The 15,689-nt window shown below is 37.1% G+C and overlaps 1 protein-coding gene across 2 annotated transcripts; it reads right to left on the bottom strand.

The window, feature by feature from the left end:
• Positions 1-8,021: 8,021 nt before the first annotated feature.
• Positions 8,022-14,905, bottom strand: LOC115920588. Of its 2 annotated transcripts, none has more exons than XM_030976635.1 (4): positions 14,568-14,905; positions 10,372-12,331; positions 9,525-9,608; positions 8,022-9,028 (listed from the first exon to the last, which is right to left on the bottom strand). In XM_030976635.1, exons 1-4 carry the CDS (start codon positions 14,892-14,894, stop codon positions 8,766-8,768), a joined length of 2,634 nt encoding a protein of 877 aa, XP_030832495.1. In that variant the 5' UTR covers positions 14,895-14,905; the 3' UTR covers positions 8,022-8,765. The 2 variants fall into 2 exon arrangements, with proteins under 2 accessions (XP_030832495.1, XP_030832496.1); XM_030976636.1 differs by lacking the exon at positions 14,568-14,905 and adding an exon at positions 13,510-13,780.
• Between the last annotated feature and the right edge of the window lie 784 nt (positions 14,906-15,689).

Genomic DNA, 15,689 nt, shown 5'->3' with positions numbered 1-15,689 from the left:
ATTAGTAAAAGTATATTAAATATTTTTTTTAAAGATCAAAATTTAGACAAACCGACACCAACGATGTGCAGTTTGGCAACCCTAGATTGAGCAGAAGTGAGAAGACAAACAAAATTTTCGCTAGCCTACGGTGAACAGATAAAAATGCATATCTTTTACAGACTGTTTGGCTCAGCGAAAGGGGGCTGTACTACTAGTACCTTGTTTTGACTCCACCCAAACTGCCAAACTATTTTTAGAATTCAACTCCTGTATATATATATACAAGTCACGATTACTAAGCTTATGCAGTCACTTCAATTGACATACGCCAAGCTAGATGTAGGCCTAGTTCAGCCTCGGACCCCAATATTTACAAAATTCTGTAAATAATGAGCCCAAACGGTGTCAAGGTCCAAGCCCAGTCAGTCACTGTCCATATTGACTAGTGTACTGCTTAGCAATAGACTGGATTCGATGTTTTTGTGGTTTGGCGTTCATTTTATAAATAATATTTACGCGTTAAAATTGTTATCATTTTTGTTTGATGATATTGTGGATCATGCTCTTCGCATTTTTTGAAATAACAAAAAAAGTGTAAGTACTTTATGTACTTATGTGTAGAATTATGTGTTTCATTCAAACATTTTGATTATTTAGGCTAAACGCGTATCCGAAAAATTGCGTCAGGAACCGCAAACTCACAAATCACTAAGTATTGCAAAATCACTGATTAAAAGGTTGCAAAATTACCCGGGGGTTTCAGTCAAATATAAAACCTGTAAGCATGCGTGACTGAGAAAACGCGTTTAAAGGGGTGGTTTTTTGTTGTTGCTTCTGTCGTATTGTGCCGGCCGCGAGAGGTATCTAGCGCGAGTCGGTTTGAAACGATCTTAAGATCTTCAGTAGATCAAGATGGATGCCCACGATACCGACCCAAACCTACCATTACCAAGTCTCACGCCTATAGCTGGTCCCTTATATTTTGTTTTGCAAAGTAGAATAGTAACTGTTCAAATGCAGTACATTGTGTTTTGTTTTGTTTTGTTTTTCCTCAAAAATACACCCCAAAAAATACCAAGGGGGGGGGGGGGGGGGGTATTTCATGGCATATGCGTTGCGGTCTGAACTGAACATACGAAACTGGATAGAATCCGAGAGTTATCCTGACGTTGAGGGCGCTTGTCAAATATGATGTTATATCATGATGGAGTGACTATCCACGATAGGACATTCTTTCCCTGAATACACAACTAGTAATAATAATAAAAATAACAAAAACGGTGCTTATAAAGCGCTTTACCACCGAAGTCTCAAAGTGCTATAACAATTAAAATACAATGACAAACAATAAATTGCATAATGAACAAAACAAAAATTACGAATAAACCTATACAAATTACAATACATTATAAAAGATACCTGTAAACAGTTATCTTAATATATCAAAAGCAATTTTAAGTTTTGAATTGATTGACAGTCTGACAGTTTTTGACATGTAAAGGTAGTTTGTTCCAAAGTTCAGCAGAGGCTTTGCAAAAAGAGCGATGACCATAAGAAAGAGATGCCCCTGAAGTAGACACGAGGTTTAATTGTGAACGTGACCGTAGATCGCGTGATGGTTTGTATTCTTGGATTACTTCCTGCAGATAAATTGGTGACAACCCATGATAAATATGCTTTCCTTTGTAAACATGTATTTCCAATGAATTACATTCATGCACTTTTAGGATGATTTGATCAAATGTTAATCCTATATAATTTGAATACATTACTTAATTTTGAAATTGACGGGAAATGTGTAAGTACACAATAATCATGACACTAGTACAGTATAGGGCCAATTAACTATGTACATAATGGTAGGCCTATTGTCCTGATGGTGAAGCATAACGTTAATATCACAACACTAGTTATTAGTTAGCAGGTTATCATGATGGGAAAAAAGGAGTGGCATTTAATTTATCCACTAATTTCCTCTTTACTCGCATCTCTGCTTCAGGCTAGAATGATGATCGAAATGTTGGGAGTGTTTTTAAGACACCATATCGAAAATGGTTTTGCTAAGTTTGCGGACATGCCGAATATGTAATGTAAGCGATGGATTTTCGTAATGGGACAATCGTGATAACTATAGAAGAAAACAATGGGTTTTTAAAAAATGAAGATTTATATGAATTTTACATTATGCAGAGGTTTGACAATAGATGCTGAGGAAGAAACTTAATACATAGGCGGAACAAACTGATTTCCTTTGTCGGTGACTGCGCATATCATTATTCTATCAGTTTATTTGTGGAATGTTTTTCATTACGACTTTTCTATGCTATAGAATAACTTATGCACGGTAAATGACCCCTAATCCACAAAGCTACCATTTTTATTAAGACATAATATGACAGCCGTAATGATGCAAACTAGGAATTAGTTTCTTCTAAGTATTTTATTCAGTAAATATATATTGTAAGATTCATTTTATTCCCTCTGATGTGGTGCCCTTGAATACATTTTCTGACTGTTTTTTTTATAAGAAGACGAAGGAAGGACTTTGAAATATTTTGTATTAATCTAAAAACAATTTTCCAGTGACAATAATTATTTTAAAAGCAATCGGTTTTCCAGAACTCCATACTTCCTTGAAACAATTCTTGTTGTTCTAAATATTTAATCAGACCTCATTCATGGTAGTACATTAACAGAATATTAAAAGGCATTGTGGTTACGTCATTTCTATTTATGAAGGACACCCAAAATACCAGCTGTTTAATCCTCCGTCCGGGATTAAATTATATTAATAGTTCGCTAATAATTTCATGAAGCTATCATTTCAGCAGCCTCCTGAAAGCATTCACATCTTCGGTGAATCTTCTCGCATGGGTGTATTACTGTTGAGTAGTGAGATGGTATTGGCCACCTGTCTGTGCGTAGGTTGAAGAGATCTTAATTTGGATTCGTTCGTGCTCAGTTGTCAAGCGTGCTTGTAGGATTGAATTGCGCTTATGACGTAGGCAGATATGTGGGATTTTAACCCACTCTCCACGACACCCTGGTTCCATATTAGTCTTAGTTCCTCGAACATTACTAAGAAAATACCAACAAAAATAAATATTTCTTCGATATGTTGATGGACATTACGAAAAGCAGATGATGATAATATTAATAATAATAATTGCTACATTTTATATTGCACACGTAGGCCTATATCTATCGATCCCAGAGATGTTCAAAGAACCCACAGAGTATAAAATTACTACCTTGCTCTAAAGCAAATAAATATATAATTCTTCTCCGTCAGTGAACAATTTTGTTACCATCTGATCACCACCTTGTTCATCATGACTGTGTGAGGCTAGTTTTCACCAAGTCGTGCTGGAATGAAGGTAGCTCATTCAAAGTACATCAATGTGTGGAATTGCCAATCTAATAAGTGTACAGATAACTTTTTACACATAAAACCTCTGTACTATGCACACGTTATGTACGCATCTGTGTTGTACTGTATATACATGTAAATCCGCCGGCGAAGGGTTTTTTTTTTTGGTTGGGGAGGGGGGAGGGGGGTAAATACAGAACTAAGGGGTAAAATAAAGGTTTGTCATTCTGCAATCCTTTTCTATGACCTATGTATTTTAAACAAAAAAATAATGAATCTTAATCAGCAACTGTTCTTTTGAATTGCAGCATTTCTTTGTTAAAAAACAAACAAAACAACAACAACATAACACCGTAAGGAATTAAGAATGAGAACCAGTCACCATCGCTATTTTATACTTTCTCCGATAAACGTGAATGTTAACTCTTCGCCAAACAGTTTACAAGTCACCTTCATAATGGACAAAGTACGGTAGCCTACAGACCTACACCAAGTCACAAGAACCAGTGGCGGATCCAGGATTACACAAGGAGCACGGCCAACGTGTAATCAAAGCACACCTCGAACGCGTAAGCGTGAGCCCTTCTGGGTAGGGTCCAGGGGCGAAGCCCATGCGTGCTCTCGACTTTAAGCCATTCAGAATCTTCAAGATATAGCTGTCTGGAAAGGTGTAAACTCTAGTCGACGTCGATGCCACTATATTGCTTTATTTCGATGGAAAATAATTCTCTCTCACACGCACTTTCTCTCTCACACGCACCTTCTCTCCCAAGGACACGAAGGGTAATCTTGGGGGGGGGGGGGGCGGGGTCGGGAGGCCCGCCGTTGAGCCCTCGTCCGGGTCCAGGGGGCGCTCTCGAATTTTTGCAATTCAGAACCTTCAAAATAGCCGTCTTTACAGGGTCTATAGAGATGGAGGCTCTAACCATGGACCTACTAAGAAGTAGGTAGGTCCATGCTCTAACTATACCTTAAAATTTGCACTGCCCCTATTTGTTTATTACGTTGGAAATCGATTCTCTCTCATACACTCGCACACACACACACGCACACACGCACACACGCATACTTGTAGATGCCCTCGAATGAGGACCTATGAAATAACTCTCGCAAACATGGACTTTTTAAATTCCTTGTAAATGCCTTCAAACATGGACTCATGAATAAGGCCGTCAAACATGGACTTGTTAAATTCCTTGTTAATTAGGCGTTTTAACATGAACGTATTAAATCCCTTGTAAAGTCCTTTGAAAATGGACTTGATAACTTTAACCCAATGAAATGGACCTTTGACATTTATTATTTATACACATACATATGTACCTCCGAATGTGGACGTACTAGTTTGGCTAGGAGGAATTAGACCACCCAGGGTGGTCATGACAGGTGGCTATCTCATCAACTCAGCTCTCGATCAATTAACATAAGAAAAAGAGGATCATGGGGGACCAATAGTCACCGATTAGGCATTGTATTCTATAAATGGGGAGCAAGTAGATACAAGTAGTACGATGGGGCTTAAACGCCTTCAAGAATGGACTCAGTAAATAAACAGTACAAGCATGGACCTTTGACATTCCTTCTTATACATAACTTCAAACGTGGACTTGGTAAACTAGCATATTGAACGTGGACTTGGTAAACTAGCATATTGAACGTGGACGTTTGACATTAGATAACACACCGGTACTGTCAAATGTGGATTTTTTAAATTAATCAAGCAACTATGGACTGCTTACTTTCCTTGTTGTTTGTTGTACATGGTACCAGAACAAAAGCAAATTATTCATAAATAACTATGTGAGCGTTATAGATGTGAAAATATATATTACTGGTATATACATTCTACTACGTTTGTCATGAAACCATTTCCGAACATATCATATTCTGCATGTTATACTACGTACTCTACAACATAATGGACAACACGAAAGATTAAGGGTAGGCAACAATAATGGCAAATGCCATTTTTTAATCAAACAAAATATGCTTACGTTTTCATACACATAATCGTATGAAGTACATGGTCACAAGCTGGAGTACGTGATATAAAACTATCAAACACAATGATCCAAGTAGGGAACCAAATGTCAAGTTCAAAAATTTTAAACAAATTACAAAAACATGTTTTAGTAAGAGAAAAAGTGACTTGCATAACAAACATATATATAGAACTCATAATACATGTATGGAATTTCAACACAATTAAAGTGTTCCTTTGACGTAGCGTAATAGATGCCAACGTCACAAATATGCTGTCACAATTAAGACTGTTTAACAGGTGCAATGAAAGATATAAAAAATTGTAGGTGACATACAATAAATCATGTACATCTTCATAATATTTCACAGGCTTCAAGGTCTGTGTGAATGGAAATTTATCTAGCATTACAAGAAATTCCTTTAAGAGCAAAATATCTTTAACAGGATTCAAGCTGAACACTAACTCGCTAGCAAATGGCTATAAAAGGCATATAACTATCGGTACAACTGAAATAATTAAGTGTGACCTCCGTTTAAAGCTGTAATTTGCATTTAGGACAATTCGTATTAATTTTCTATTTCTATTTTTTCTTGCCAAACTGCATGGATCTGATTTTGTGCAGCTGATTGACCGTTTGCAGCTATAAAACTCACCAAAGAAAATTTGTTTTCTGCCCCCAAGCCAAAACAGTCTGTCCCTGAAAGGTTCAATTTAAAGTTATATTTCAGATATCTCCATGAAAAGCATGGTCTTGCTGGGCGCTTGCAGCCCTGAGTTATTGCACTATATAGGCTTACATAGTTCTCCGTTATGGGTTATAAACTCGAAGGGTTTGATTCTTTTCTTTTTGTTAAATCCTATGAACACGATCCCAATAGTTCATGAAAATTTACCTATATTTACGGATGTGCACCCTGAACCTTAATGATACCAATGACAAGGTTCAATAGTAGTAGACCAGTATACATTAACTCATAACAAGTGAATACAATAGTTCATCACTAGGTGGGAGAAGAGGCCATCAATATGAATACATTTGTGGACTGGTGTATGGTTAAATGACAACAAATTACAAACCTTACAAATCACATACTCCTAATCTTCTTCTTCACAAAACACTTTTAAGGAACAACTGGAGTTTTTACATTGTTGTACTTATACAAAAGAACTTAAACTGTACCACAGGTATAACTATCTAAACTGCTCATTGGGTAGCTAGTAACAAGTAAATATTTCATTTGGTGGCCTCAAGAATTTCATACTGTTTTTTTAGACTCGAGATAGGTTGTGACTACAAGCCTTCAAAGTAATTGCCCATCAATAGAAACTTATAAATACAAATAACAAATATGCCTAACCCTTTTTCAAAATATACTGTTAACACATAACCTTTTTTGTAAATACAAACATAACACTGACAGTGGCAGATTCAGGAGTGGGTTTGGCACCCCCCCCCCCCCCCCTCAGAAAAAATTGTGTTTTTCAATCTTGTCTGTGTGTGGTTACAAGAATATTTTGTGTGAGCCTGAATTACACCCTTGTTGTTGTTGAAAATGTAAGAACCTTTGTATTAAATTGTTAACCCCCCCCCCCCCCCCAACCCCCACCCTAGCTAAGCAGGGTTAGGACTATACAGACAGAAATAAGTTCATTTGTTCCGTGTAAATCAGTCTGAATCTGTCACTGCCATTATATTTTTAGTAAAAAGAACTACATAACACATAACAATTTTAGCCCAAAATTCTAACGTTGAAAGTGCAATAACAAACTGTATGACTTGAGTCATAGAGCATATATTGAACTACAAAATAAATGTGGGATTCACACTTAAAAAGTCAAGGAACCAACTGTTTCCTTTCATACTGAACTGAAAGATAACATATCTCTAACAATTTTAAAGTTATTCTAGACTTATAAAATAATCTCTTTTACTCAAAATTATGGCTTTTTTATCATTAAATATACCAATTACCAAGAGATGTAGATTAGATCTGTCAATCAGAGTGAAGTAATTTTGTTACTATCAAGTTGTTAGCATTTTATCTCACTCCACAACTGTAGTATAAAGGACGTCCATATTTGTTGTAATATTTCTAAAAGCCCCAGTGCATATGAGAACCTCTTTAACAAACTTAAGATGATTATTTTCATATATATAAACGTTATAATGCGTTGACATACAGGTACTGTACATGTTTATTCTTTGCCCCTAAATCCTGGTCAGCATACTGATAAAGCTGAAAACTAGTTTACTGATTAAAAAGAAATTAAACATATATGATCCATGTGCTTTAAGTAATATAAAACGATACCTGTGACATAATTTATGTCTTTAAATTCCTTGCTCATACACAGTATACATACAGTCTTCATTTATACCATATTACATCTTTGAAATCTACAGTGCTTAAATCAATTGCATCAATTAAATGAGGTGAATTGCTATTAAACGCATTTATCTACACAAAATAATGTTGAAGTCGTACATATATTATGTGGAGAGGATTTATATAACTTTCATTAAAAACCAAATGATGAAACTGTTAGGGAACATTTGTTTCTTTCATACTGATCTAGAACAAATGAAACCATAATATATAAATTTAGATTTCAAGTGAAGAGCATGAAATATTCTATATACCTATAATTATTGCTTCTCTTATATGAAGTTCCCATCCTTCACCCTTCATATAATGAATGGGCAAAGTCATGTCACCAAGTTGCTGAATTAACAGTTTTTCACTCGATAGCTTTTTACTTCAATAGAGCTACACTACATGAACTTCCATACCGACTGTAGATATTTTACATAAACAAAAGGAAATCTATTTGTTGGTGCAACATTTCTCGAAACCCAATTAAATGTGACTACACATTTTCAAAGTCTCAACTTTAAATAGAATCACAAAAGAAACAGGACATACAGACTACTTCCATAATATGAATCTTTCACGTATGAACTAAAGTAATCAATGAAATCAACTGAGGGTATCCCACATTTAACTAGTGACTGCATTATCTACTCCAAAAAAATCAACAATAAATTTTGTCTTTAGGGTTTGATAAAATCTTATAATGCATACATGAGCAGCATTACAATACATTACACATTTCTCCTGTACATGTATATCATCAGTTCTGAACCTAAACCTTCATGTATGAACTTAACAAATCAATTCCAAAAGGGAGGAGGGAGAAGGGATCTTGCCGAATTTCAAGTCAGGCAACAAACATATCTTTTTTCTGTCTAACTTAAGTGCCCCAATTATTTTGCATATATGTACAAGCACACAATGATAACAAATCATTTGGCAACAGCCTGACACGATAAGTCCATTGCCACATCCCAGCCTCCCCTCCCCTTTTGGGAGAAATGTCACAATGTCTACAGGTATAATATGTATCATGATGAGCATTCATAAATGTACTTTACATCTTCAAGAATCCCATTACATCCTTCTTCCGAATCTGGTTTCGAACGAAATCTTTCACGTTGGTCCAAGATCGATCCCGAAAGGTTTGTGGCTCTGCATTGAAGAGTTTCAAAATATGTGCCTTTCCTGGTAGGGTACGTCTTAGGAGAAATGAGCCCAAATGGTCTGCGACAGTTGTCTTCTCTTTCAAAGTCCAGACTTTCCTGATTGGATGATTCTCAGAAGGACTTTTTGATTTCCCAGAGTAGGCACTACAGTCTGTTTACCAAGGAGAATATATATCTTTTAAACCTTCAATCAGAAAATATATTTCATTTTGAGACAAAACAGCACATATAGCCCTACGTCCATGCCTTTGGCTCCCAGATAGAATAGAGTGAAACTGTCATGAAACATAAAACTAGAACTACATGTATACATTATTCAAGTGAAAATACCCAGTACCATTTTTTGGTGGAAAATAATATAACCCTACATGTTGTATTAACAGGAAATCTCTCTCTCTCTCTCTCTCTCTCTCTCTCTCTATATATATATATATGTGAAGTATATGTGAAGAAAATATGCTTTGGTCGATTCATCAAGTACTGGGTGTTCTATTTTTGTTAGGACAAATAATGAAACGTTCAAATAGTGCAACTGCATTCTAACAATCATAATTCAATCAATTAAAGCAGCCCTGACTCAAAGAAACTATATGCACCACTGGCTTTCAGCTACTGACTAGGATTTGACTTTCTCTTGTTTAACATACCTTCTGTCCTCACAGTCACCAAAGGTGAATCATCAGACTGCACATCTTCACCCTCAGAATCTGACTCGGCATCAGTGATGTACTCTACAAAAAATCAAAAGAAATATTTATAATTAGCATAAGTTATGTTATATCAGGCCCTTAACAGTGTTTTTATGTGTATACAAATATTCTGAAAAAGTATTTTTCTACATGAAAGGAATTAGCCTCATAGAATTATTTAGGACAAACTAACAACAGGAATGAAATTCATGCATGTCTTATATATAATTAATTTATAGTTTCAGTAATAAACATTTTAATTCATTATGAACACAACATGGTTCGACATGATTACAATGCTTAGCTCACGACAGATGCATGCAGATTTCTCTCTCTTTCAATCTTTTGGACATCTATCAAACAGTCTTGCACAAAATCGCCAATTATGCACCCCCCAAAATATCTTAATTATTCATCTACTTTTTTTCTTTGTTAAGGGTCCTACGGTTCTGTATCCCTTTTTATAAAGATATATTGAATATGAAAAAGAAAATCAAATTTATTAGTTTGAAATTGCTGGAATATACATGTTTATGTTCAATACATTGTTGTTGTGTTTTTTCTGTTACTTTGGTTGCTACTATTATGTACATGTATTCATGAAGGACACCATGGAAGAACAGCGGTATTATATTGATACTCAGCTGGAATGGGCCATCCGCCATATTTTTTATTCAATTTACACTATGTATTATGTATTATTGATTTATGAAAATAAAAGCAAACAAAACCTGCACGTTTTTCTACTCTAGTTGTTCTTTGCAGTTTGCATGAAGAATTCAAAAGAAAATATTATGCACTTTACCTTCACTGGGATCCAACTGCACTTCCTCTAGTCCTTTATTGGCAAGACCTTCAAGATCTCCCCTCTCCATCTTCAGAAGAACTTTTGAAACCTTCGCCAGTTGCACTGTTGAATCTGGGAGTCTATAGTATTCCCGATGCGTTCTGATGTCATGCCCAAGGAAATTAGCTAAGACATCTAGCTCATTTTCCTTTAAATTCATAATCTGGGCTACAGTGGCAATTTGCTTTCTCAGATGTGTTGCTCTGAGATGTTCTGGATGTTCAGCATTACATTTGGTGGAATGAACACGGATAGCATCGCATGCTCTCCGGTGCCCTTCCCCTGATCCAGCAAACACATATGTGTTGCTCTCCTCGATGCCAGCCTCACATCTCCTCTCTTTCAACAAGTCCATTGCCCTCTTCATTGTCGTTGTCAAAAGTACAGGCACCGTCCTCAAACGTTTTCCCACGATTTCGACTCTCCATAGAACTCGACAAAGTGCTCTCTCCCACTTGCTGAGAGCACCATCAATTATACCACCTTCTCCTTGCGAGCAATTTTCATAATCTTGCATGGTCATTTTTGAGACCTCTCCAGGTCTTTTCCTGTTGAAGACAACAATATGTGCCAGCAGTACTTCAGAAAGATTATGCCATTCATGTGCAATTCTGTTGGTGTTGCTCTCTTTCTCAAGCCCATTCAATTTTGCATGCATTTCTCCCTTGAGATGTTTCGCAAATTTGACTACATCTTCGGTAAGTGGCAACAACTTTGGGTTATTTCTTCTTCCTTCTTGAAGACTTCTTAGTGCATGGTGAGTTACATAGCTCCCCCATTGAAGGTCATACAGGGTCAAGAATGCCTTGCAACTTTTCTTGATGGCAGAGTTCTGCGTCATAATGGCTTTTCCTTGTAGAATCTCGCAACAAGTCTTCAGACCGTGTCCGATCTTTAATGCAAGACTGGGGGTTTTGTAGACATTGTTTTCAGCACAAAATCCTGCAGCCAGTTTTGTAGCAGACGTCACTGCAACAAACTTCTCAGGACGTATGAGACTTGCAAGATCGACATTGGTCTCCCCTGTCATTGATCTGTACTCGAGGACCATTCTTCCTAGCTCCCTTGACCGTTGCCTGATATAGTTCTCTTGGTCTCTGCTATGTCCATGTTTCATGGTTAACTTCTCAGCAAATTTTGTTATTAGGTCATCCGACCTGACCACAGCGGCTATATTGTCATCGATCATGTTCGACAGGATTTCAATGGTTCTCGTATCCACCCCAGGAGTATTTGGTAGCAGCATTTTGGCAGCACGCACTTTTCCTCGTTTCTTTGTTTTCCCAGATGGTATACTATCAAGTATCTGGCTGCACTTGTGTTTCCACAATTCTGTCTTCGTGATAAAACCATAACAGTTTGAGCAGGGAACGTAATCTGATGGATCTGACTTGTCTGCTGGCCTATGAACAACAATGAGTTCTCCAACTCCCTTCTTCAGGACAGAGATATTGTGTAGGTAGTTTCCATAATTGCGCATTAGTGTCAATTGTCTCACTTTATCCTTTTGGTCTTCACTAGAAAGCCATTTCTGCACCTGTGGTTCGTTTCTGTGTTTGGGAGTTTGTAAATGGCGAGGTAATTTCTTCTGAGGTTCCATGCAGAAAGGACAATATTGGACTTTATCCCAGCTTTTACTTCTTCCATTTGCTGTGGCATTCACTTGTATCCCTGAAGACCTACTGCAGGCATGCAATACTGCTTTTGAGGTGCTGTCTACATGATTCTCACTGGTTGATGCTTCATCTTCATGAGTGGGTAGACAACCACGATGAATATTAAAAGATCCAGGGATAGGAACGACAGGACTCATCTCCCTTTCCCCAACATCATCATCAGATTCCGGTATGTAATCCGGGTCAGAATCATCTGTTAGATCTGTAGTAGTTTCCGACAGGTCTGACACCTCTGACATGGCCTGAAAAAAAAAACAGTAAGAGAAACTGAAATTAGAGTCCATATAGAAAGCAAACATCAAATATCTCCTGCTGAATTGGTCAAATGTAAGTACACTATTAAGGCAAATTATGTTTTATAGGTCCCCTGACATGCATGTTTACTTCTATGCTGGGTCTGCATGATAGATCAACAAACCATTAACTGTTTTATCTTAATGTGTATTATGTATGTTTTTAAAGATTTTTTGTGTGCATTTTTCTAGACCCTAATTGTTAAAGTCCCACCCTGCAAAATCCTCCAGATCAAACTGTGCCTATTGTGAAGTTTTCTGCCAGCTTAGATAAAAGAGTACAATATTATACACCAATAATACCATAGGTGCATCATCAACTGGTTCTTGAGATAATGTGATCACAAGCTATTTTTGCATACAGAATGAGCCCTGTGACCTTTGACCTTGTGACCCCAAAATATAATCAGTTATTGATTTTGCGAGATACATACATTGATTTTGCAAGATACATACATGAATTAAGTTTGGCGGGAACCCATCAATCGGTTCTCGAGATAATGCGATCCCAAGCTTTGTATGCATACATAATGAGCCCTGTGACCTGTGACCTTGTGACCCCAAAATCTAATCAGTTAATTGGCCTTGCAAGATACATACATGACCCAAGTTTGGAGAAAATCCATCAATCGGTTCTTGAGATAACGCGATCATGAGAACGGACGTACAGACGGGCGGACAGACGGACAACCCAAAAACATAACGCCTCCGAAAACAGTTATTAATGCATTGATCTATAAACCTATTAATCACCACACCCAAAATAAAGGGGATTGATTTTCCTCAAACAACACATGTGTTGGTGTACTGGTGAAAAAAACCCTTCAAGTATGGACTTGCTGAATTAATACGACAAACATGGACCTAGCTATTTAAAACTGTTAAATTTCAATTGGTGTGATTTAAAACCTTCAAATGTGGACTTGCTAATTTAAGCAAACAAACATGGACTTTCACATTCCTGGATATTTATTACTGTATACAATTGCTAATTATGGTAGAGAATGTATTTGTAGTGTATAGGCAAGTAAATATTTGCCCTAAGTATGTTTACATCATTGCCCACATGCAAGGAAATTTATTAAAAACATTCTTCTTAATTAACAAAACATTTTAGAAATACATACATCTAGGCCTTCTGGTCCCTCTTCACTTCCATCTATGACACCTGGGGAATCTGAGTCCGGGTTATAGCAGGCATCAACCTGGCTGCAAGACATGCTGTTACTCAGGGAGTGTACCTCTTGCCTAGCTGTCCCATTATCATCGGATGTTGGTGTGCCACCCTCTTGAGAGTGGGGTAGTAGTTGACTGGTGGATGGTGTTCCTTGGATAGGACACTGGTGAGAGCTTTGGTTGCTGATGTTGTTCATGATTGGTTGTGATGCTGGCTTGAATGTTGCATCTGGCATATGGGGCAGCTTATTGGTGGTAGTGGAGGTGACAATGTCCATGCTGTTGGGTGTCGGCAGCTTGTTTATAGCCGTTTCCTGCATGTTACTGGAGGTGTGCTCCACAATTGGTGTGTGCAATTGGGTCTGAAATTTAAATTAATATTTGAGTTGAGTTTCTGATACACTCTGAAGTAAAACATTTATTGTGACAACTACATAAAATTTTGTCTTAAGGCTGCTGCATGCCGAAAACCTATATGAAACATATGAAAAGCATTAATGGCTATATTGCAATATCATCAGCATACCTGCAGTACTCCAGATTTTGTACATGTATGGTGAAAGCCTAAAATCATCAAGAATAATTGGCACAATAGTTTTTTATTTCCTTATAGCCCCAGAAAAGTTAACAAATTTCCAATGGTCCACCTAATTTTATTTCAAACAACACATTTGTTTGTGTACTGGTGAAAAAAAACCTTCAAGTATGGACTTGCTAAATTAATACGACAAACATGGACTCATTTACATGTATTCTAAACTGTTAAATTTCAATTAGTGCGATTTAAAATCTTCAAATGTGGACTTGCTAATTTAAGTAAACAAACATGGACTTTCACATTCCTGGATATTTATTACTGTATCAATATTGCTCATTATGGTAAAGAATGTATTTGTAGTGTATAGGCAAGTAAATATTTGCCCTAAGTATGTTTACATCATTGCCCACATGCAAGGAAATTTATTAAAAACATTCTTCTTAATTAACAAAACATTTTAGAAATACATACATCTAGGCCTTCTGGTCCCTCTTCACTTCCATCTATGACACCTGGGGAATCTGAGTCCGGGTTATAGCAGGCATCAACCTGGCTGCAAGACATGCTGTTACTCAGGGAGTGTACCTCTTGCCTAGCTGTCCCATTATCATCGGATGTTGGTGTGCCACCCTCTTGAGAGTGGGGTAGTAGTTGACTGGTGGATGGTGTTCCTTGGATAGGACACTGGTGAGAGCTTTGGTTGCTGATGTTGTTCATGATTGGCTGTGATGCTGGCTTGGATGTTGCATCTGGCATATAGGGCAGCTTATTGGTGGTAGTAGAGGTGACAATGTCCATGCTGTGGGGTGTCGGCAACTTCTTGCTAGGCGTGTCCTGCACGTTGATGTTAGTGTGTGGCATGACGTTTGGTGTGGGAGGCTGCAATTTAAATCAATACATGAGTCTGATTTTGGATACACTATGAAGCAAATGTTTATCATGAGAGCGATGTGACGTTTTCTGTATAGTTGTTTGTATATTCCATTATATCATTATTTGCAAAATCTCAATATCGTATAAGAAAAATTATAGTGCTGGAGAATCTACAGTCACCTAAAGCGTACATTTAAATTATCGACTCTAGAGTTGTATGATATTATTGACATAAATATTTGAATACCACTTGTACAAAGTAATTATATAATATTCTTTTTCATCATCTTTTTTTGAAAGTTTTTGAAGTGCTCTCCTTAAAAGGCCCAAGGATTGATAGAGTATAGGGCAGCGTGGAATAAGGGCATCAAGGAAAACTAATGTCCAACATTGTGCGATAGTAAATGAAAAGAACAATAATGATGGAGGTGGTAAATTAGCTTTTGCAAAAACTGGATAATGTTCATATTTCACCAGTAAATACAAAATAAAACAAAGTGTAATATCGTACCTGCCGCCATGGCAAATCCTTAGTGCCGTAATCGTATCGTATTTCCTCCCCCACCTGAATATCGTCACATGCAAACAGACACAGATGTGGACTTGAGTCATGCAGGATGATTTTCTTCATTACAGAATTTGGTGCCTTATGATCATCATTAATCCAACGGCCTAACCCCGCCTCTGGATCAGATGCATCAATGCTGCAGTCGCAAGATA

Source organism: Strongylocentrotus purpuratus, unplaced genomic scaffold (genome assembly GCF_000002235.5).
Source record: "Strongylocentrotus purpuratus isolate Spur 01 unplaced genomic scaffold, Spur_5.0 spur5_scaffold_9, whole genome shotgun sequence".
NCBI classification, from domain to species: domain Eukaryota; kingdom Metazoa; phylum Echinodermata; class Echinoidea; order Camarodonta; family Strongylocentrotidae; genus Strongylocentrotus; species Strongylocentrotus purpuratus.
This window is presented reverse-complemented; position numbering and strand designations above follow the sequence as displayed.